The sequence below is a fragment of the Sander vitreus genome, chromosome 4 (genome assembly GCF_031162955.1).
Source record: "Sander vitreus isolate 19-12246 chromosome 4, sanVit1, whole genome shotgun sequence".
Classification (NCBI taxonomy): Eukaryota; Metazoa; Chordata; class Actinopteri; order Perciformes; family Percidae; genus Sander; species Sander vitreus.
The window spans coordinates 28,334,040-28,357,191 of record NC_135858.1 but is presented as its reverse complement, the minus strand read 5'-3'; the positions used below and the strand labels follow the sequence as shown (position 1 = coordinate 28,357,191).

The 23,152-nt window shown below is 41.1% G+C and overlaps 1 protein-coding gene across 1 annotated transcript in view; it reads left to right on the top strand.

Moving 5' to 3' along the window:
- ptprt (protein tyrosine phosphatase receptor type T) overlaps positions 1 to 23,152 on the top strand; it is a 438,297-nt gene that overhangs the window by 317,293 nt on the left and 97,852 nt on the right. The window contains exon 19 of the mRNA XM_078247539.1: positions 20,700 to 20,854. Coding sequence (XP_078103665.1) covers positions 20,700 to 20,854 — 155 coding nt within the window. The remainder of the gene's footprint in view (positions 1 to 20,699; positions 20,855 to 23,152) is intronic.

Here is a 23,152-nt window from a genome sequence, read left to right as displayed (position 1 = left end):
TTTTCAACGCGCAGGGTTTAAACCACTTAGTTAGGGATAGAGAAAGATCGTGGCTGGGTTCATAAATATGTAGGTTTAAGTGACACACGGGACAAGAACGGGACACAAACCCTGGTCTCCTGGGTGGAAGTCCTGTGTTCAACCAACCTCCTGGCGAGGATTTTCTGTCTTTCATACTACTCGCTACTGTTGTCGCTCTTCATTCTACGTCATCTTACAGCGCCGCGGTCGCGCCGCTGCTCTGCCCGGTGCCTTCCATACAGACGCTCACTACTGTAATTTAACTCCATGCATTCTCTTTTCGGGATCTGTGATGTCTATTATGTCTTTCCACCTCCAAGATGAATCTCTCGTTGGTGTTGTTACAGGAGATCGTATACGATATTGTGGGGTGCGTTTTGATAAATTGACTAGATGCTGTCACTGTTTTACTTCCTGCCCGGTTGTCCAACGGCCCGAGGCTCCCGTGTAAATAGAGAGCCTCTTCACGCACGCTTCTGGGACGTACTGTGGCGCGGCTGGTGGAATATCAAGCAATGTTTTGAATGGCTCCGATTGCCCGGTGCGTTCCATACAGATGCTAAAAGGGGAATTTTTTTGTCTGTATCTGACGCTGAGAGACACCGACCAAGTGTCAGCATTTGACAATTTGGGAGTGAGAACGTGCTGTTCAATTTGAAATTATACATTTTTGTGAGTGTAAGTGTTGTGTACAATGATAAAAATATACCATAACTCTGTTTGAACTATGAATTTCCACCACCAAAAACTGAATGCGGTTAGTAATGCAAATGTCAAACTGGATGAATACGTGGTTTGTCCAAAAACTAACTTTGCTACCTCAGCTTTTTTTCTTTGTTGGTAAGTTACTTTTCAAATTTGCAGATTTGCAATTTATATCTGTAACGTTATTTTCCTCATTTTATATAATACCAATCATACTACTGCTCTTTCTCAACATAGTGTGTGATAAAGCATTAGCATGGAGCACAGGAGCGAATGATGGATGAACATGATGTCTGTATTTTCATCAAAGTTAATGAAAAGGCCAATCTCCTGTGGAAAAAAGTGTAATTTCTTGGGTGAGTGATATGATCATTTCACAAGCCATAGAGGTCCTTATTACCTCTAATTAATTTGATTGACTACTGGCCACGTCACAGCTGATTTACATGGGAGTACTTCAGCCGAGTATGTCTAGAGATGAATATAAAGTGATCAGATAAGCCTGCAAATGGCCTATCTTCTTGTAACGATGAAGTATAAGACTAAACATAGACAAATATATTGACCTGACAGGCAGCAGGGAAAAACTCTGCACAATGCCGGACAACTAGATAGACGTACTGTCAAACTGTCAGATTGGCAGGCAACCACTTAGCATCTGTAAAAAAGTTTATGGAACAAAACCAAAGAGACAACGTTGATAGGCAGCAAACTATTTCACACATTTGTACACAAACAGACAAGCAGGCACAGCCGTTACATGGACAGGTTGAACAGGTGGATAAAAGACAAACTGAAACATTGGAATCAGAATCAGAATACTTTATTGATCCCCCTGAGGGAAATTCTTTAGTTGCAGTTGCTCACAGTCAAAATCAAGGTTAAAAAGAAGGTAATACGAGTGAGTCAATAAGTGTATAAAGTAGCATATAGTAACATAGCTACTGTACAGTACAAAAAATTAAAAATGCTACATAGAAGTAAAGTGAGATTAAGTAAAAAAAAAAAATAATAAGATTAGGTTAAAAAGATTATGTTGTAAAACAATGGATTGTACAAATGCTATTGAAGTGCAGCGTGAAGTACATAGAGTATAGTGTCAACATAAATACAGTACAGACATAAATATAGTACAGTGTCAACATAAATACAGTACAGACAGATATAGTACAGTGTCAACATAAATACAGTACAGACATAGAGTATAGTGTCAACATAAATACAGTACAGACATAGATATAGTACAGTGTCAACATAAATACAGTACAGACAGATATAGTACAGTGTCAACATAAATACAGTACAGACATAGAGTATAGTGTCAACATAAATACAGTACAGACATACATATAGTACAGTGTCAACATAAATACAGTACAGACATAGAGTATAGTGTCAACATAAATACAGTACAGACATAAATATAGTATAGTGTCAACATAAATACAGTACAGACATAAATATAGTATAGTGTCAACATAAATACAGTACAGACATAAATAGAGTATAGTGTCAACATAAATACAGTACAGACATAAATATAGTGCAGTGTCAACATAAATACAGTACAGACATAAATAGAGTATAGAGGCAACATAAATACAGTACAGACATAGAGTATAATGTCAACATAAATACAGTACAGACATAAATAGAGTATAGTGTCAACATAAATACAGTACAGACATAAATATAGTATAGTGTCAACATAAATACAGTACAGACATAAATAGAGTATAATGTCAACATAAATACAGTACAGACATAAATATAGTGCAGTGTCAACATAAATACAGTACAGACATAAATAGAGTATAGAGGCAACATGAATACAATACGGACATAAATATAGTATAGTGTCAACATAAATACAGTACAGACATAAATATAGTATAGTGTCAAATAAATACAGTACAGACATAAATAGAGTATAGTGTCAACATAAATACAGTACAGACATAAATATAGTGCAGTGTCAACATAAATACAGTACAGACATAAATAGAGTATAGAGGCAACATGAATACAATACGGACATAAATATAGTATAGTGTCAACATAAATACAGTACAGACATAAATATAGTGCAGTGTCAAATACAGTACGGACGTAAATATAGTACAATGTGAATATAAGTAGCAGCAGTGAATAAATAACAGATGTTGCACATGTAAATGATAAATGATCGCACCAAGGAATTATTGTACATAATTGTCCAAGAATATTGAGATTGTGATGTGATGTGGAAATACGTGCTGTGAGTCCAGTTTTGACACTCTAAGCGTGCAACAGTTAGAGGGGGGAGTTAATGTATAGAGTGTGATAGCCACAGACAGGAACAGCCTCCTGTGGCACTCTGTGGCCTATCAGTTTCAAATGTCAACGAGTCAAAGAAATAACCTTTCATTCAAACGGTGAACTAATCCAATGTGTTTGTCCTTTTCCTGGGTTTTGCTCTGTTGTCATCATCGGCCTCACCTCACCATGCTTCAGAAGACATGCTTATTCCTACTCTTATTACCTGTAAGTAGAGCTTTCACATCAGGAATAACTTCTTTCTCAACCCACGTGACACGCATATTTTGTTTCTGTTCAAACCCTTTGTCTTGTTTCCTTGCATCCCGTTTGACTTGTATCATACTTAAACGCATAATGCAGAGATCTTCAACAGGGGTTCCGGGACCCCTAGGAGGTCCTCAGAGTTACTGCATATTATATTATTGTTAATATTTTTAAAGTTTTTTTTTTCAAAAATCAAAATATCTTAACATGAATCCAACACATTATTAGCAAATATAAATCATCTTATTTGTGGAAATAAAAACACACACATTGATGATAGGTAAAGTAGTCAGTAATGTAGCCTTCCACAGAACAATCCTAAAGATTCACTGTGCCACATGTATGTTTAACATTATAACACGATTTATAAAATCATTTATTAATGTTAATTAATGTTAATAGCTTAGTATTCTAGGCACTTCAAAGGTAGGTATGTGAAGGCTTTAGGCAGCCCTACAGGTTATTGTAGGCCCAGTTTATTATGCAACTTCATTTTATACAATATATGTAGTAGGGGCCGGGGGTCCCTGCTCCGTCTCTCTCAGTTAAGGGGTCCTTGGCCTAAAAAACGTTGGAGACCCCTGTCATTTTGAGGACGTATATTGTTTCTGTCAAAAAATTCAAAAACCCTTTTAGTTTAGTTAATTTCCATCACATAGGTACACAAAATCACATACATGACATAAATGGTAATAATTCGTAGTATCATCTTAACTCGTTTATAATCAATACTGACTGTAGGTTGAAGCTTTTGCTTATTACACCTACCCTTTTTACATCCTATTTTATTTATATTTTGTTTTTAGGTTCCTCATAATCTTATCATTCTTATTTAATGTATTACTATTATTATTATTATTATTATTATTATTATTAAATTCTGCATGTTATATACATATTACATATTAACACACATAATATGTCAAACATGCTGAAAGAAAAAAAACTTCCTCTGGCCATGGTAGAATCCACATTTCACCTGTTTGTTCATTTTGCCTGCCAACTCGGTATTTACAGTGCATGATAAAATGTGTACAGGATTATCTGCCATGGACAAACTTTGACTTGATGCCTGGTAGACAAACATATCCCTTCATAATCATTTGACGGGTGGCGATGCATAATGACTGTACAGGAATATGAATTAATTTGAGTGGCACTGCATAGCCCGCACTGTTGTGTTGTAAATAGATGCACCAACACTTTTAGCAGCTTGCAAAACCTATTTAATAGGATAAGCGAGCTGTCAGTGTACAGACACACATGCTCGACATGCATATAATCTCAACTTTACTCTGTGGAGCTCTTCAAGCTCAAACAATCCCCTAAATCAGGGGTCTTCAACGCTTTTTAAGCCAAGGACCCCTTATCTGAGAGAGAGACAGAGTAGGGACCCCCTACTTCATATTTTATAACATTAAAGGTGCAGTAGGTAAGACTTATAAAACTAACTTTCATATTTTCTGAAACTGCCCCTATGTTCGAGTAGAATTACATGAAGCAGGTCATTTAAAAAAAAAATCTGGCTCCTCTGGCACCACCTACAGTGCGATTTGCAAAAATCCACCGCTCCCTGTTCAGATGCACCAATCAGGGCCAGGGGGGGTGTCTAACTGCGTGTCAATCACTGCTCAGGCATATGCATTTCATAGTGTCCTCCCCTCCCTGCGCGCGAGCTGCGGATAGGTTTCCTCCCCTTCCCCCCTCTTCACACGCGCTCTATCGTGCACAGCTCTCCCTTGTGGGGGGAGGGGCTTAGGAGACTGTTTGGGCTTTAGCAGAAAGGGGGGGGAGGGAATGAAAAGTCGTCGATGTTCAAATTTGTTGGCTAAGCCCTGGATCTTCACAATCCTACCTACTGCACCTTTAAGTTGCATATTTGACTGGGCCTACAATAAAAGCCTAAAACCTTTTATAGTACATTATTATTTTTGGCATGATACACCTATGAACATAAGTCATTTTAATGTTAAACATACATGTGACAGTACGTTTTTAGGATGAACCATATCTGTGGATGGTTACCTAACCTACAGTATAGACCAGTAAGCATATCATAAATGTTTTTTTTCACAAATAGGCTGCTTTATATTTGCTAATAATTTGTTGGATCCATGTTAAGACATTTTAATTTTCGAAAAAAAACGTTCAAAAGTTGCAAAGAACTCCCACATTTTATATTTTGCAAGTTAGACAGTGTGCGGGAGTTTCTTTGCAACTTGTGAACTACTCATCCCCCTCCCATGCACCTAGTATTTTTCAGTACTGAAAAAATCAAAAAAGAAAATTAATTTGGTGGCCCCCCTGCAGTAACTCTGAGTACCCCCCGAGGGGCCCCGGACCCCCATGTTGAAGATCTCTGCCCTCAATAACTGCTTCAATTCCTTGGTTACAATTTTTTTGTAATGGAACGGAAATAATTATATAAACTTTCATTTTCAATCAAAGAAAAGATGTGAGCCATATTAGAACAGATTCAATTACAGAGGTATGAGAAAGTTAGACAATGGTGGTGTGTATAATGTCAAAAACACTGTTGGCTGACTTAATGGAGATACTGTATGTCCACTCTACACTATACTCACTGAAGTTTAGCAACCACGCAGGGAGCAATATTTTAGCCATGTGGTAAGAAAATGTCTCTTGTATCCGGAAAGTCACACTCTTAGTCCTTACAAATTCCATCGCAATCCTGCATCACACACACCTACCTTTAGTGACAGAGTATTTTTTATTGTAGGGGTTGCTGGTTGAATACCTTCCTGAAGAGCAATTTAGCAGTAGTTTTTTTTTTTAGGAAAGGGAAATTGTCATTGTTGCTCTAACTTTCCCTGCAGATTTTTCTAACTTTTGATGTTACAAGGACAGTTTACATTGTCAGACATACACGCTGTAGCAAAACAGTCCTCTTTAGGGATGCACAGTAACGATGCACTCAACTCACCATTCTATACAACTCACGATTTTACCATTCACGACACCATCTTCTCGTTTTGACCGAATTATCCGCAGACACATGACTGAAAAATATTCCTTTATTTATATAAACTGTGCAAAACAACAGATGTGTCCTCTTACCAAAAGGGGCGACTGGAATTGTACTTAATCTTGAATATCAAACTGTAATACAAAATGAGTAATTAGATGTTTGAAACAAATCTCACACCACAATAACAAAATAAATAGAAAAGTATCTCTCTTCCAATGAATAAGCTAAGAAAATGTAGTGACGTTCGAAGTCAAGCAAGTGAGATCCAAAGTAGATTAGGCCCTAGGACGTTTGAAAATTGCATCACAATTCATTTTATATCTCAACCAGTTGTAATCTTCACACATTTGTATAGTTTATATCTTCACCGGCGAGTGCACACACTTTATCGGCTGGCTGCAGGTTCTCAGGACAGGGACTTGCATTAGTTTGATGGTGAAGGGGAAATTTCAATCGGACTTCATCTGCATTGTTTGCACGGCCCGTCTCTTACAGTGTGTCACCCTAAAAGGTCAATGTAATTCACTGTTATCTTCTCCACCAAGTGGCCATTTCCTGCTTATTAACCAATTCTAATGAGGAGCTATTATAGCTGTCTGTTCATACATGCACAAGCACGTACAGACACACACACACACACACGCCGAGATAGCTGTGCAAACACATACACTCTGTTGCACCGAGCTCACCTACAAATCCCTGCAGAGAATGTCTGAAAATCCCTGCTTCTCCAGCTGTCTTCAAAGCGTCTGAAAAAGTCCAGCAGCAGAGTTCTAACTGAGCGGAACATTCATCACTTGCCGTACCACTTCTTCTTAAAACAGCCACCCTTAGGCAGTTTGACCCAACCAGAAATGACTTCTTTACACAGAGAGACTTACACAATTAGAAAGGTGGCAGCCGTCGCTGATGGTTTGCTGCTTTTCCACACTGTTTAATTTGTTTTTGGCAGAAAACATGAATACACGCTGCCATATTGACTCTCCTTCTTGCAGACACGTACACAATAACCCATAAAAAAATGATATATTCCAAATCATATACGCTTGCACACATAATGATAGTAGTAATGATAGTAAAGTTCCAAAGTCCTGCGAAAAACGCACAGCTCACACACACTCCACAGGTATAGCTGATATTATCTGATATTGTTGGAAAGCACATTATACTGTTTCTATGTAGATTCCATGGACCCTTATCAAAAATGTTCCAATAATGTGTCTATATTCAAAAATGATTATTAGCCTATGGATCAACTTCATATTTTTTCTAAAAGTCTAAGTTATCTATTTATTTTGCATTCAAATATCAATATTGGTACCAGCCTGAAAGGTCCAGTATTGGACTCACACACACACACACACACACACACACACACACACACACACAGTTATAATAGCCCAAGGATGTTTACTGTTAGATGAGGGATTTAAAGTCCTGCAAGACTCCTGCAGTGCGAGTGTGTGTGTGTGTGTGTGTGTGTGTGTGTGTGTGTGTGTGTGTGTGTGTGTGTGTGTGTGTGAACTCTTTCTCCCTGTCAGTCTGTCTCTATCTCTCTTTTCTTCGTCTCTCTCTCACTTAACACCTAACCTCTCTCTCTCTCTCTCTCTATCTCTCTCTCTCTCTTCACCCCTCTGTATCCTTCAATCTCTCCCTCCCTTGCTGGGTCTGCCTGTAAATCCTGTGATACGCAGATGAAAGTTTGTTTGGGCTTGGCCTGCAGCTTCCTCTGGAGCTGCCGCTGTCATCCTGAAGTGACTGCCTGCCTGTGTGACTGCAGCGCCAGCTGGGAATGGCTCGGGGAGATTTGAGCTATTTAGCTGCCAACCCACTGGCTGAGGCTATTCTAGCCACAATACAGGAGTTCTGTCAATCCCTTGACAAGTGAAACAAATGTCGCTTCCCTTGTTTGATTGGACGCCTGAAGGTTGCTCCTGTTGACTCACCAGACGTCTACTAACATAATGCATGCCCTCTGCATCCATCACTTTGTAGGAAAAGAGCAATACTGGTAACCTCAAATGGTGGTTGCACAGCCAATTCTTTCATATTTGTGTCTATATACAGCTACGATTTGTAATACTGAATAATAACTTTGTTAAAATAAATATGTTTTTTTTTTTTTATAGCAATATACTACTCAGTATTACACAAAGCTGTGGCTCAGCACTGCATCTTTGGGCTTTTAAAGACCATTAATGATAGAATTGTCAAATGCTGTCAAAAAGAAAAACGCCTATGTATTTACAGCTACCAAAATAACCAACAGAAGGTATACTTACTTACATTGTGTTAATGTATTACCAAGGGGGAATACATTAATACAATGTAAGTTTTTTAAATGGTGATAAAGTCTACACCGAAACTCCCAAATCCAAAACAGTTTAGTATGATCGCAAAGGACTGAATGACATTAGTGCAGTTCCTCTCTTATTAGGGTCATTCACATCATATAAAGAGAAGCTGTGAATGTTAACTATGTTTAGTCCTAACACCTAAATTACTTTATTGTAGGATGTAGGTGTATATGACATAAATACTGCTGAAATCAGCATGACTTAAGCGTGATTTATGCTGCTGCGTTAAATCTAGGCTGTGGCTACGTATGACGGTACGTGGAGATACCGACCCTACGCTGTAGCCTGACGTGCACCTCTAGAAAAACGTAACCACACGTCGCGTTGACGCACGTCGCTCGGCCGTGGCTTGGTAGCGTTGCATTTCCCCCCAACTCATTTCCTGGTTCTCCTTCTCCATAAACAACATGAAATCAAGGACAGGGTGAACTTTTCCTGCTACAGATTTCCCACCGTGGTCAGAAAGCACAATGACTCTAGAGTCGCTACTCGCTCTGAAGCTAATCTACTCACTCACTCGCTCTATCACACACTCCCCACACACGCACACACACATGCCAGCCCTGCCGTTCTCCTAAAAAAAATTGACGCACACACCAATGCACAAGTATAAACTTCAGGCCACTTAACGTAGGCTACGGCGAAAGCTCTGCGTGGAGCCTCCGCAGAGCCATAAATCACGCTTAACTCTGCAGTGATAGCAGTTTTTCGTCGGTTGAGGGTACATACCTATAAATCCATTTAGAAAACTTTTCTTTTTTTTTTCTCATAAAAACTATTCCAGCCCATGTATTGTACCACTACTTCAATGTCAAATGATGGCATTTCTCAACTTTTCTTAAAAACTACAATACACAGTATGGCACGCCCAACTACCATGCCATTATTACAAGCCTATGAATAAAGTGAGAAAAGAGCTAAAACAAAGGCTTGAACATCGTTAAGTGTAGGGATGGCTTTCATCAATTACTGTAAAATTACAAAAACAATAGTGACACACTTTCATTTGGATAATCAACAGCACACACTGAAAACAAACTGGTACTTTTTCACTAAGAGGGAACTTAACTGAAAGAAAACCTCATCCTCCACATTTCAGAAATACTGAACGATAAACTTGACTAACTTCACTAAGTGGATACCCAGGGATATTTGGTTCTCTGGGGAATGAACCTCTCAAGTTCTAATGACAGCTAATATATCAAATGAGCAACAATTAAAAAAGCATTTCTTCGTTGCTCAAGAGTTCACCCAAAGTACCTCCGCTTTGCCTCACTCCAGCCGTCTCATCTGGTGTCTCCTCTCAAACCCATCAGAAGCAACCTCCCACCCCCACCCCCCAAAACAATGTATCCACCATGCATCGCTCATTATCGACACAGCAGACGGCCTGTAATTAACGTCGCCGGGGGCACAAAGTGGTGCGCGATTCTCACCGATGTCGGCACCCGGCGGTGTAACCTTAGCGCTTAATGAACTGCTGCCCTGACATTCATTAAAGGAGGATTATGTCGCGCTCATTGCCACTTACAATATGCAAGGAATTCGTCATTTAAACGAGTCCATTAACAGGATGGATATGTGATAGATAAAGATGTACGGGGGGGGGGGGGGGGTTTATTTCTCTTCTCACAAGTCAGACATTTCTGTCTTTTGCTTTTTCTCCTTCTCGCCTTATATCGCCTTCCCCTTTTTTTTCCCCCACCCTTATCTTCCTTCCATTCTCTCTCCTCACCCTTTTTTGCTTGGCTCTTCTTGTTTCTCCTTCTTTCTCCATCTTTTCGTCTTTTTCCAATTTGGCTTTTCTTTGCTCACCTTCCTCCTCCTCCTCCTCCTCCTCCTCTTCCTCCTCCTTCTCGTCTCCTGCCTAGTTTCTGTCAAAGTGCAGTCATATAGCCAGGAATAGGCCACTCTCAGCTCCAATCAAATAGCAGTTTTTTTTGAGGATCTGTCGCCTGTGAATTGGTGAGGAGTAGAAGTAGGTTGAATTGGGGCTTGATGGAGGGAAATTATTGTGGGAGAAACTTTGCCATTCGGCATTCCTCTTTTCCCATCTTGCACTTTTCTTCCTCTCTCTAACACCCTCATGCCTTCTTGTTTCTCTGGTTGTGTTTTCCCCCTCATTTCCTTGTATATTTGTTGAGCTGTTCCATTTGTCCCACGACCCTCTCCGAAGGATGAGTGGATGTAGCTGATGGATGGATGGATGTTTACTTTGTTTCCCTACTTTCTCTTGTTCTCTTGTTAACCTTTGATTATGGCCCTATAATCGCTCTGTGGTTTTCATTTATCTGTCTCTTGGCTGAATTGCTTGTAAAAGTACTCCAGGGCAAGTAAAGCTCATCGTCTGATCCTAGACACGCGCACACAAACAATACAACAAATACAATGATACTGAGTTTAATTTCATATCTCTGCATATCGCTCTGTCACACAAACACACGCACGAACACGCACACACATTATTGCCAGTATTCTGTGAGCCAGTGGAATAATAGGGATGAAAAGAGATGTTGCCTCCACTTGTGACCTCTCGCTTATTGCTTTCTGACCTGTAGAGTGCTCTACAAATGCAATGGCGCACGCGCACACACACACACACACACAAAGATCGTAGATTAAAAAATGTGCCCAGCATGTTCAGATTACGTGCAAAGGGACACCGTGGACACCGGCCCAGTCTCCATAGGAATTCTGTTCATATTGGATGGTTCTGCAGCCAGGATTTACATCCAACGCCAACGTTTAGTGCGGTGCAGGCAGTAATGTTCCTTTTTGTGTAGTGCAACAAAAACTTAGGATTTGCAGGCTGGGGAGGAGGATGCGGGACACAGGAGTTTAGCACCTTTATCGGGCCAATCAAGGCTATTCATTATTTGTACATGTGAGCTGAGATTCACCTCATAGAGCGAACAGCTACCGATTGTATTTTCAGGCCTCATTATTTTGGGTTTTACTTTATAAACATTTCAGGGACTGTATTACTATTTATTACTGAAAGTAAAATGAACTAATTGGTTAAAATCGGTCCAGTAGTCGTCACTGCAGGACAGACACCTTTTGTCGGCTAAACTTAACTGCATCGGCTTCTGAAAAACAACAGTGACCTCACGCTGCCTTGTACCCGGCTCACAGTCACTAACCCTGGGCCTCTGCATCGAGGAATATACCTCTTTATATGGGTGCTTTACCAACTGAGCTGCTCGGGCGCCCTATCTGCAATAGATAGGCTATCACTTTAATAAATGTTTAATGCATGTGCACAATTATTTTCCTTTTCTCTATCACTGATACCATATACTATAGTTGTTCAACCCTTAAGTAGTTCATTAAAGCTTTTAGACTAGTTGAGAAACTTGATTAGTCATTGTATGGCCGTTATGATTAATGCACTAAAGGAAAGCTAGTATTTGTACTCTAATTTGCCTTTTGGAGTGACTGTGCAGGACGGAGCAGTTTTCAGAGACACGTGTAAGCAGGCGTATTAGGCGGCTTCGTGATGGGTCACTAAGAAACACACCCACTCACCGGCCAGTGTGCACCAACAGCCAAATACAAGTGTATTGACACGTGTACAGACACACAGGCAAAAGACTGTATGTCCAGCACATGCAGTACTTAAGCAGCTTCAAGTAGATCAAGTGTTTGCACACACACAGTATGGCATTCGTGACTGGAAGTCAGACATTTTAAGTAAGTTAAATAATGTGTTGGTGGATTCTGGAGGAGGTTTTTTGTTGACCTTTGAAAAAGAAGATTGGAAGATGATTTTTTTTTATATGACTCAACTGGTGATGAATTCCAAAAGGATGCATTACTGATACACATATCAGTGATGGTATCTGTTCATTTGCAAAGCACAGCAGGCAGTAAACACTGCTGCTTGCAAACTGTGAGAAACTTGTGTAATGTGTCGCTCTGTTTTGACAGTTAAGGGGCAGTGCAAGATTCTCACATCCTACGATGTACTGTTTTGTTGCTACACACTTTTGAAAAGGCAAATTGTCTCCTGATAAGTGAGTGCTAGCTGACAACTTACAAACAAAAAAACACTCTTGGAGTGAGGGGCAATTTTGTACAACAGTAGTCAAATACACAAAAGCTGTGGTAAAATGTGAAGCTTTGGCTAGCCCACATGGGAGGGACGAACAAAAGTTAACCCACGGAAGGGCAAAGGGAGGAACAAGAGTCAACGGGGTTAGGGAACTGAGGTCTGTGGGAACTCAGAACAGTGGGGCTTGGGGACCGAAGTGCTGTGGCCAGCTAGGCATGGGTCCGGAGCTGCAGACCGCAGCGATGGCGGAACCTTCTGGCAGCCAAGCAGGACAGCGAAGACTCTCAGGAAGACGAAGACCCTCTGGAGGTCGAGCAGGACGGCGAAGGCGGAGATCCTCTGGAGGTCGAGCAGGACGGCGAAGGCGGAGTCCCTCGGGAGGACAGACAGAACCGCGTTTGGAGGTCTGCAGCGAAGACGAAAACCCTTTGGAGGCCTTCAGCGACGAAGGCGATACCCCTCAGGTGGACAAGCACGAAGGCAGAATCCCTTTGGCAGCCGTTGGCGAAGGCAAATCCCCTCTGAAGGCCGGAAGCGAGGTGAATCCCCTCTGAAGGCCGGACAGGTCGACTCGTGAAGGCGAAACCCTTCTGAAGGCGAAACCCTTCTGAAGGCGAAACCCTTCTGAAGGCGAAACCCTTCTGAAGGCGAGACCCTTCTGGAGGCCGGCAGCGAAGGCAGAATCCTTCTGGAGGCCGGCAGCGAAGGCAGAATCCTTCTGGAGGCCAGGCAGGCCGAGCAGGTGAAGGATCAGCTGGACTGAAGACAGCCAACGGGTCAGCTGGGCTGGAGTCCGGCGGCCAGGCAACGGGAACAGAGGTAGACTGGGGTGCCGACAGGACATGAGGGTCAGGAGTCGGTCGGGCCGCCGACAAAACACTGGGGACAGGAGTCTCTGGGAAGCTGGGCACCGGCAAAGTCTCTGGAACGCCTGATAACGGCGCAGTCTCATGATCGTCCGTAAATGAACATTCAGGGAGAGCGGTTGATATAAACTCTGGGCGACTGGAAGACTCTAGAAGAGCGGTCAGCGAAGACTCTGGGCGGCTGGACGTCAGCCGAGGTTCAGGGAGACTGCTAGCCAGCCGGGGTTCTGGGAAGCTGCTAGCCTGCTGGGACTCTGGGGCACTGAATAGCTCGGTGACACAGGACAGCCTGGGGACACTAGGAAGCTCGGGCTCAGGAACGCTGGTCAACTCTGGCTCAGGACCGCTGAACAGCACGGGCTCCGGTCTGCTGCACAACACCAGGGGCTCTGGAGGACTGTTCATCAGCTGAAGCTCTGGGCCGCTGCACGTCCGCTCGGACTCTGGGCCGCTGCCAGGCTTGGAGACAGGAAGACCACATTCGTGCTCAGTAGACAGCCAGCAAGCCTCCATGAGGTGCCTGGCAAAGGCGGGATCCTCCTCATGAATCTCACAAAACAAAATTCACCATACTTTCACTGACCGAGTCAAGAGGGTGAAAAAAGTGGCTTAAACTTGCACACTGCTGGGTCCATTTCTGGTGGGATCATTCTGTCAAGAAGGTAAGTAGCGAGGCTTGGACCCAAATGCAGTTCAGTACAGAAAAAGTTTATTAGCAAAAAAAACTTACAACTGGTTCCAAAAAACAGGCAGGCCAGGAAGACAGGAACGAGCAGGCACAACCAAATAGCACAGAAAACCAGAAACTCACACACGCTGCACACAGACAGAACATAATGATCCCACAAGACACAAAGGAAACACAGAGACTAAATACACAGGGTAATGAGGAAACGAGGGACAGGTGACACTAGGGCTGGGGAACAGGTGAAACACATAAGACAATCACAAGGGCGGGAAAACCAAAAGACAGGAAGTAAAGCAGACAAGACTAGGGAGAAAAGACAGACTTCAAAATAAAACAGGAAATGGGAAAACCAACAGAAAACATGAAACCAACTAAACAAAGAAACTTGACACAGGGACTAGACGTGACACAGCTTGCCGGCTTTTTCTCTCAGATACTAGTGTAATGTCATAGTGGGTCAAGTAACATGTATAACCAGATGTATTGCTGCTGGGTCACACACTAAGGGCAAACCCTCATATAAAATTGCTTTTTGCGTGTTGTAACCACTTTCTTGCCAATTGGGGGGAGCTGAACGTTTGGTCTAATGCAAAGTTAGCATGACAGATAGAGTCACAATACCAGAATTCCCCTTTAAAGTGCAGTGCATCCTGCACACACTAGAACACTGAAAATTACACAAGTTAGGTACATATTAGTCACGTATTGCCAGACCAATCTCCACAGCGCTGGGGAGTAAGGTCTGGCTACACCACAGATACATTCTGGGATAGGAGAAAACATTGCATTTCTTTAAATCAATCACAATTGTTTTGGGCGGCGCTAAGCTCCGATTGTAGAGACGGTGGCTCTGCAAAATTTTCTAGGGAAGGAACTTGTTTTGGTGGAACATTTGCGCCCCACACAATATTAAATGAAGTTAACTGTTCACACAACACAGTAACGTGAGCTATTTAAATTAGCTGGATATATGGTTAAACCTCATTTGCTCTTACCAATGTAATCCCACCAATCGGTCCCAAAACGTCCCAGTTAGAGAGAAAATGTCGTAAACATATTCTTTGTAAATATTTACAATCATTCCCCAAAAGAACCAAGCAGGACTGCCTTGTTGCATGATCCAAATGTCTTCAAAACTTGCCATTTTCAGCGTGTAGCTTACTAGCTCGAAGGTTGTTGTTGTTTGTAGCGACGGCAAAACACAGATAGCGGAAGATGAGGGACAAAGCCTGACATCCAATGTCCGAAATGTACTTCCGTTGATCTAGACTAGGTACATACAGGTAGACGTAATACATGCATGACAACATGGCATATTATTATTGCATACACAGAAGGTTTGACAAATCTCAATCAATCAAAACTCTACATGAATCAACTCAAATGGTTATTCAGTGTACATTTAGGCTGTCAGGCGTGCAGCAGCTTCCAGTCATGATGACCGTCCAGAAGTGACTTAGAACAACACGCCATTAGATCGTAACTCTGACCCTATGTGCACACACTTGTGGCTGAAATGCACCACAAACCGTACGTCAATAAATCAGTCGTCATTGACCCTAAATAGAAATTCAAGAAAAGGCCCACGTTTCAAAGTTTTGCCTTGCAAAGCTTAACTGCTTTGATTTGCACTACTGATAGCAGCCAGAAAACGGAATCATGCCCCTATTTTTCTTTGTTTGTATTGCATTACAACAATGTGGCTAGCCAATCAAGGACCACGCTGTAACAGATGTGTTGGACTTGAAAGTAAAATTCAGCAGGGCTGAATGCTTTGACTTGTAGTTTGTGTTGCATTACAGCCACAAATGTCTTCACTTATCCAGTAACAGCTTCACTGCTAAGCGTCAGGTAACTTTGGTCCTCAAAGGGATACACTAACTTGAAGAGTCTGATCCACCAGCCAATTTACTAGTAAGTGACTGGTCATGTCACAAGAAAATCAATTTGCCCCTAAAGAAGATCTATGACAATACCTTAGAATCAAATCATTGTATATTAGACCACTAGTGTTAAAAATAAGATGTTTTTCTGAAAAACTGCACTTAAATTAAAAAATGATTAGAAAAAGCAAGACCGATCACAGACTTGCTCCCACATTGGCAAAATGAATAAAACTGAGATGTTACTTCACACAGGCATGTGTTAAGACATCAGTGAAGTAGATAACCATTATATTAATTGAAATCTTTTCTTTAGGACTATTGTGAAAGTAAAGGAAACACACTGTGCTTATTGGCTCTTCTTGGATTTCACTGCAACCCCCAGATCAACCCTTTTGGGCATAGGCCTACTGTTCTTTGAGGTTACATCATACTTTGCAGTCTGCTGGTTTACAAGTGGATCAATATATTTCTGTTATCCTTAGTGTGAAAATACAGGTCACAAAAGAAAAACGTTTGATAAAAAAAGAGCTCAAGTCATCTGCTTGATCCTTGAGGTCTCTCAGTCTATATTTGTGAACGTGATCAACTTGCTCTCAAACCAAGAGACCACAGAGCTTTGTCTTTGGATTATGTTGTTAGTTGTTGAAAACCCTCTCCACTGGCAAGCAAAACATATTAATATGTTTATTTTCTTTTAATAGGCTATTGTTTTTAAATTTTAAATGATCTCAATTTGGTTTGGAACATTTTCAACCAGTTTGGGCAAAGCTAGGGTCATATTCATTGTCCTTTACTATTCTTATTAAAGTGCCAAAAACAACATAATACCGAAGCAGTGTGCACAGGGATTATTCATTATTATATTATAGTGGTAATCCATTATCTCCCAGGTGAATTTAAATGAGATTCAGATTTTATTCAATGTATGTCGATGACAGCTGGTGTAAGAAGGACTTGTTGACTTTTGAACTAGTCCATAGATAATACCATATAGCAGTTACATAATAAGCAACTCTCAAAGTGGAAACTACGTTTTGGAAATGTATGTTATTCCATCAGATGTAGATACCTTTTAAACATTTTCTATTTTTACATCTGTAATGGTTTAAAGTACACTTCAAAGGGTCTTGTGTCTGCACAATTTGTTCTCATTTTAGAAAATAGTATGAGATATCTGGAACAACACTGTTCATTGTTCCTTATCTACAAAACACAAAAGATATATATCTACACCAAATGCTCACTGTGCCGGTAAATTACCTTATGGCTGGGAAGTCACGCAGGTCAGGGATAAACCTGCTCCTCCTCCCCAAATGAAATGATTGAGGCTCAGACAGACTAAAGCCAATGGTGCATTTAGGTGGTCCTACTGAACTTGTAAAGTCCAAAATTACCAAGTTTATCACCAGGATGTTTCCCCTAATAGCTGACAATACATGTTGACGAGGATAGCCTGAATGGTCCATGTAAAATCAGATTCACACATAATGGGTTATGGAATACTGAAGGCTGCAAAGGATGGATCAGTTATGTCTTTGAAATTAAAAATTATTTAGCGGCCTCTGGGCGATGCAGACTTGATCCAGCTTGTATAGTGTGATTTTCTACCTGGTCAAGCAGATGGCAGTTAGACTGTAGCAACTCTTTATTCTGTTAAAAGCAGCAGTGCTTTTTGAATGCATTAAACAACAGAATCTCACCCACATTAAAATAAGTCTCTTATTTCTTATTTACTTATTATCACTTCCAGTATGTTCAGGTTTGTAGAACATTTCTGACTTCTGGAGATTATAGGAAATACATTCAGGACAGTAAAAATGTTCTTTATCGGGGTACTTTTGCAAGCTCTGGTGAATCTACCAGTCAATGTCAGATTGTAATGGCTTGCTGTCAGTTCTGCCATCTGGTGTCTCACTGGACGTAAAACTAGAGTTTCAGGTAGAACTGAAAAAAGCCAATGCAAAATGGCCAACAGATGGGAGTTGCGACACATGAACAGTAAGAGAAAAACCCCTAAGAATACAACCGCACTCAAGGGACATCTAATCGGCAGTCACACAACTACATTTACTGTAGCCGCTGTAGAAGCCCTACATGTTACTCAGGTACAGAATGTCAACCTTTCCCCGCTGAATCATTTCGCCTGTCCTTTCTTTGTTCTTATTGCTCTGGAGGATAAAAAAAACATACCCATTAGAACATGAGTTATATCACAAATCAAGAATCCTTTACTGTCCACCTCTACTGGATGTGGCACTGGGTAAACATATGGTAATGAAAATTATATACCATAGGTACTATAATACCAATCACTGCTGTGCGGTTTTACTAAACAACTAGTATTGATTCTTGATACTTCATGAAAATCTGCACAAGGCAGTCTCATATGTCTATAAATATGTTTAAATAAGTCACTATATTATACTATATTCCCAAAAACGTACTGGTGCCGTTCGTCAGCATGTAGGGCAGTACACAGAGCTGGTTGAAAATCTGAAGACTTTCTCTTGATTTACCAGCTAACGCTAGCACTAGCTAACTAGCGTCGTTGGTAGAACTCTGAACAAGACATTCTTAGGCGATCAAAGTTTTCCAATTAACGTTGATGAAGTGAAAACACACATTGAGAGGGTCAAAGTTAAAGATGAAAACAGACAATACCAAAAAACAAGTTAACGCCTATTTTAATGTACACAGGGCCATGGTTAGCATTACTAAGCCTCTGTCCTGATTGACAGGTTGGCGTGTAGCTACACACCTAAAGCATCCCCTGCTTTATGGTCTATTTTAAAATAACGGGGAACATATTTTACAAAATGAACATCATGCTGTATTAAAGAAGACTTGAAACTAGTTATTGATGCCATAAACACATTATGAAAATGTTTACTGAGGTATTAAATCAAGTGAGAAGTAGGGTCATTTTCCCATAGACTTCCATAGAAACAGACTTCTTTTTGTCCAGTGCAGTCGCCCCCTGCTGTAAATTAGATAAAATGGCAGTTTAAGACACTTCCCTATGGCTTCATTTTTCAGGCCCGGAAGTTGCCGTTTGGGTCACAATCAGTGTTGGGAGTAACGGCAAAGTATAACGACGTTACTAACGGCGTTATTTTTTCAGTAACGGAGTAATCTAATTAATTACTTTTCCCATCTTTGCAACGTCGTTATCGTTACTGAGAATGTAAAGTGGCACGTTGCTACAATTTGGTTGAATAATGCGTGAGGTGTCAGGCTTTGGCTACACGGCACGCTCTGACTACCACTAAACACGAGATAGCGACAATGGCGACGAGCCAGGGAAATTCAAAGGTAGCGTCCTCGAACTGGAAGTACCGGCACTACTTCTCGCTCATTGAAATTAAAGGCAAGAATGTTTATGTAATATGCACGCTGTGCCCAGGAAAAAAGACTTCCACTATCCACGTCTGCCTCAAGCAACTCAAATCTTATGAAGCACCTCTCATCAACACATGCTAACATGACACTTGTTGCTGCTGCTAACCCAACCCCAAGCCCAAATGCAGCTAGCGTGAGCTCCAGCGAAGGAGACGGAGCCACTCTGTTAAAACAAGCAACGCTCGATTTTTCGGGTCAGCAACAGGTGAAGGCCGAGCTGAACAGAGTTCAAATAAATACCAAATGTTCTAAAATACTGTATATAGTGTTTTTATTCTTTCTTCTTTGACGTTAAAGATGTTATAGAACATAAAAAATAACGTCACAGTTACTTTGCTGAGTAACTAATTGCTTTTACAATGTGGTAACTGAGTTACTAACTCAATTACTTTTCGGGAGAAGTAATTTGTAACTGTAACTAATTACTTTTTTAAAGTCAGATGACCAACACTGGTCACAATGACAAATCGGTGTGCTACGTGAGCACCACAGACAGCGCAAAGCATGTATCAATACATAGCACAGTTAGGCTACTGATATTTCAGAGCCATGGTCGGGGCCATAGATTCTAACTTGCACAAACCTCAGTCAGATAAAGGATCAATATGTCAGGCAGACTAGACTAACATATTCAACTAAACAACCCCTCTTCCCCTGCACTCTCTCTGCTACTAGGGGATGGAGAGAGGGGATGAAAGGTTAACAAGGGGCATGCATTTTGTTCATTTTGCTAACAAGCGGAGTGGCATCCCCCCTAAAATCATCTACATGGCTGCTAAAACGGTGAACATGAAGGACTCAAACAAAAATAGATAGATAAACACAAAAATATTGTTTATTAACTTTTGGATACGGCAATGCATAAAGCACAATGTTCATCCTCATGTGGCCATTTTGTTTCTTCTGTGTTCAAGTCACCGCATGTTCAAAAAATAGAATTCCTCTGTGCTTGCCATTCTCACCATAAATCATCTCCCTGACAGTATTTTCGATTTTGTGATTTATGTTTGTGTGTGTAATTGTGTGTGCGTTGCATGTGGGTTGACACACTTGTGTGTATATGTGTCTGAATGTGTAAATATACCTGTTTGTGTGTGTGTGTTCCTGTCTGTGCCTGTGGATGTGCCTTTACATGTGTGCTTGTTTGTGTGCATGTGGTCATACCACTTTAGGAAGTTGGCAAAGAAGCAGAAGGAGACCGCCAGCAGCTCCACCCAGCAGAGGGAGATGGGTCCGGTCACCACGGCTGATAAGAGCACCACTAAAGTCAGCACCCTGCACAAAGACGACCCCTTTTCCACGTCCAACCAGGACCTCAACGGATTCAGTAAGTCAAAATCACCCATGTTCTGGCACCATCATAGAGATCCGTTGGAGAACATACTATTCCAATCTAATCTCTTAATATATAACCAAGGTAGAATATAGCAGATGAAATATTGTTGTGATGTAGGACAATGTAATTACAATATTTTCTCTTGTATAAGAAATGTAGCTATAAGTTAACTTTTGTTTCACATAGCAACGTTTCCGCTATGTCACTGTGCCATTAATCATTTTGTCACATTCATTCATTTAAATAGTGGACATTTCATTTTATAATAAAACTTTCCATCTGTTCCTCTTTCACTAATATCAGCAGTATGCTGTGCTGCTTCACTAGCCTCCATCTTACTTAGTGCTGTTGTAATCACTTTCAGCTCTGTTCTTTGAACGTGTTCTGCTCTGTGTTGCCTTATACTCATGCAAGTTCATATATGCATGTTGCATTGGGTTTTTCACACACACATCTGTGTGTCTTCAACTGCAGTCTTATGAAAGTCAACCTGCCTGCCTGTGCGTGGCTATGTGGGGGCATATTTCTATCTCTCTGTAGACTTATGTGTGAGTGTGTGTGTGTCCAGGGTAATTAGACAAGGCCCCTCAGAAGGACATTTTTCTCTTGAAAATGTCAGGCTGGCCTTTTAGGAGTGCTTGGCCGTTGAAAGCAGGGCGCTGGAGAGGGACTAAGTAGCAAGCTAATGTCGCCCGCAATTGCCTGCTCTCTTCCTCTAACTGTGCACGCTGCAATTCTGACGAACAATAATGTTTTTGCATTGAAAACACTTAGAGGAGACCGCTTTTATCCAGACCTTGGATGTGTGATATTAGAAGTTGTGGTATATTTTCTGTGCATGTAAATAGACTTTGCTTTTGCAACATATTTAAAAGGAGCTTCCTTTCTCTGGAACTTGGTTGTTTCAGAAACTAGTAGTACTTGAAACGTTGGACGTCTCTTTTCTTCCAGCTAGACCAAACTACACGTTGGCTGAGTCTATAGGTTTTGGAGTTTGCAGAATATAGAGCTGGGAACCGAATACGTGATAAAGTAATGGTTATTTTGTAAGTCATTTTTTTTGCTTCCAGGCAGATATAACTCAACCTTGCTTGGGGCAAAATATAGTTTTGGCATGTTAATTGGTCTTCTTTACCTAGATTTGTGGCGTGCCATGAACTAGTCTCTCAATAACTGTCTCTCTTTTACAGTTCGTACTGTGTTAGCACATACACATTTGAAAGAAGAGAAAGAAATAAAGCACACATGCGCACACACACACACACACACACACACACACACGCATAGACACAGTCACTGATCCAGGCTCAGTCCTAATGAGACAGAGAAAAAATGCTGACACAAGGTAGGGGACCCAATAATATTTCCGCAGATGGCCCCTCGCAGGGCAAATAACCTTTTTGTGTTATTGCATTCTCATCCAGTCACCAGTTATCTTCACAGGACATTGCTGTCAAAGCATATTTCTTTTGGTATGCAGGTACACTCCTCACTGTATTAAAGTTGAGCTTCTTTTGGAGGCGTATTAGCATATAGTGCCGGTACGCATGAGACGAGAGGGATTTTATCACAGAAGAGGGGAAAATATGTTGTGTTTGGCGGTATTAGAAGAGGGTAGCAGGGGAGCGGGGAGAAGGAAGAAAGAGAGAGGACAACGACGAGAGGAGCAGATAAAATTTTAATTAGGGAAATTGGGCTATTGTACCAGAAAACAGTAGAGCAAAGAATAACAATTAGGCAAGGGGGCTGCTATATGGATCATTTTCACATCAGGAAATTATGATCACATTCATTTTGAAGACATTAGTAAAATTACAAACACTGAATGAGGTCTGTGTCTTTATACTGCCATTTATTTTGTGTTTGTGGGGAACATCCCAGGTGGTTTTATGGTTAGAAACAGGAAAAGAGTGCAATGTTAGTCCTGAGCAAATGAAGTTACTGGTGAGCAGATTGATTCCACTTTATGAAGCTAACGTGAACACCGTTGATCTATTGGTGACAGGAAGCAGCAGAGTTTACCTGAATTGTATCATTTTAACGCATTCTCATGAACGAGTTCGTACGAAAACGTATGCACAACAAGTCAACAGTTATGATAACCTCTGAAATCATTGACGGCCGGCTGGTCACGTGACAACCGGTCACATGACAGTTAAGTTGAGCGGTCTTTACAGTTACATTTAGCTGAGAAAAGGTGACTTGTGAGCCGGGTACAGAGCACCCTGAGGTGATGGTCCTATCAGTGGCATTACAGTTAATTTTAATGATCGTCATGTGGCGACGACG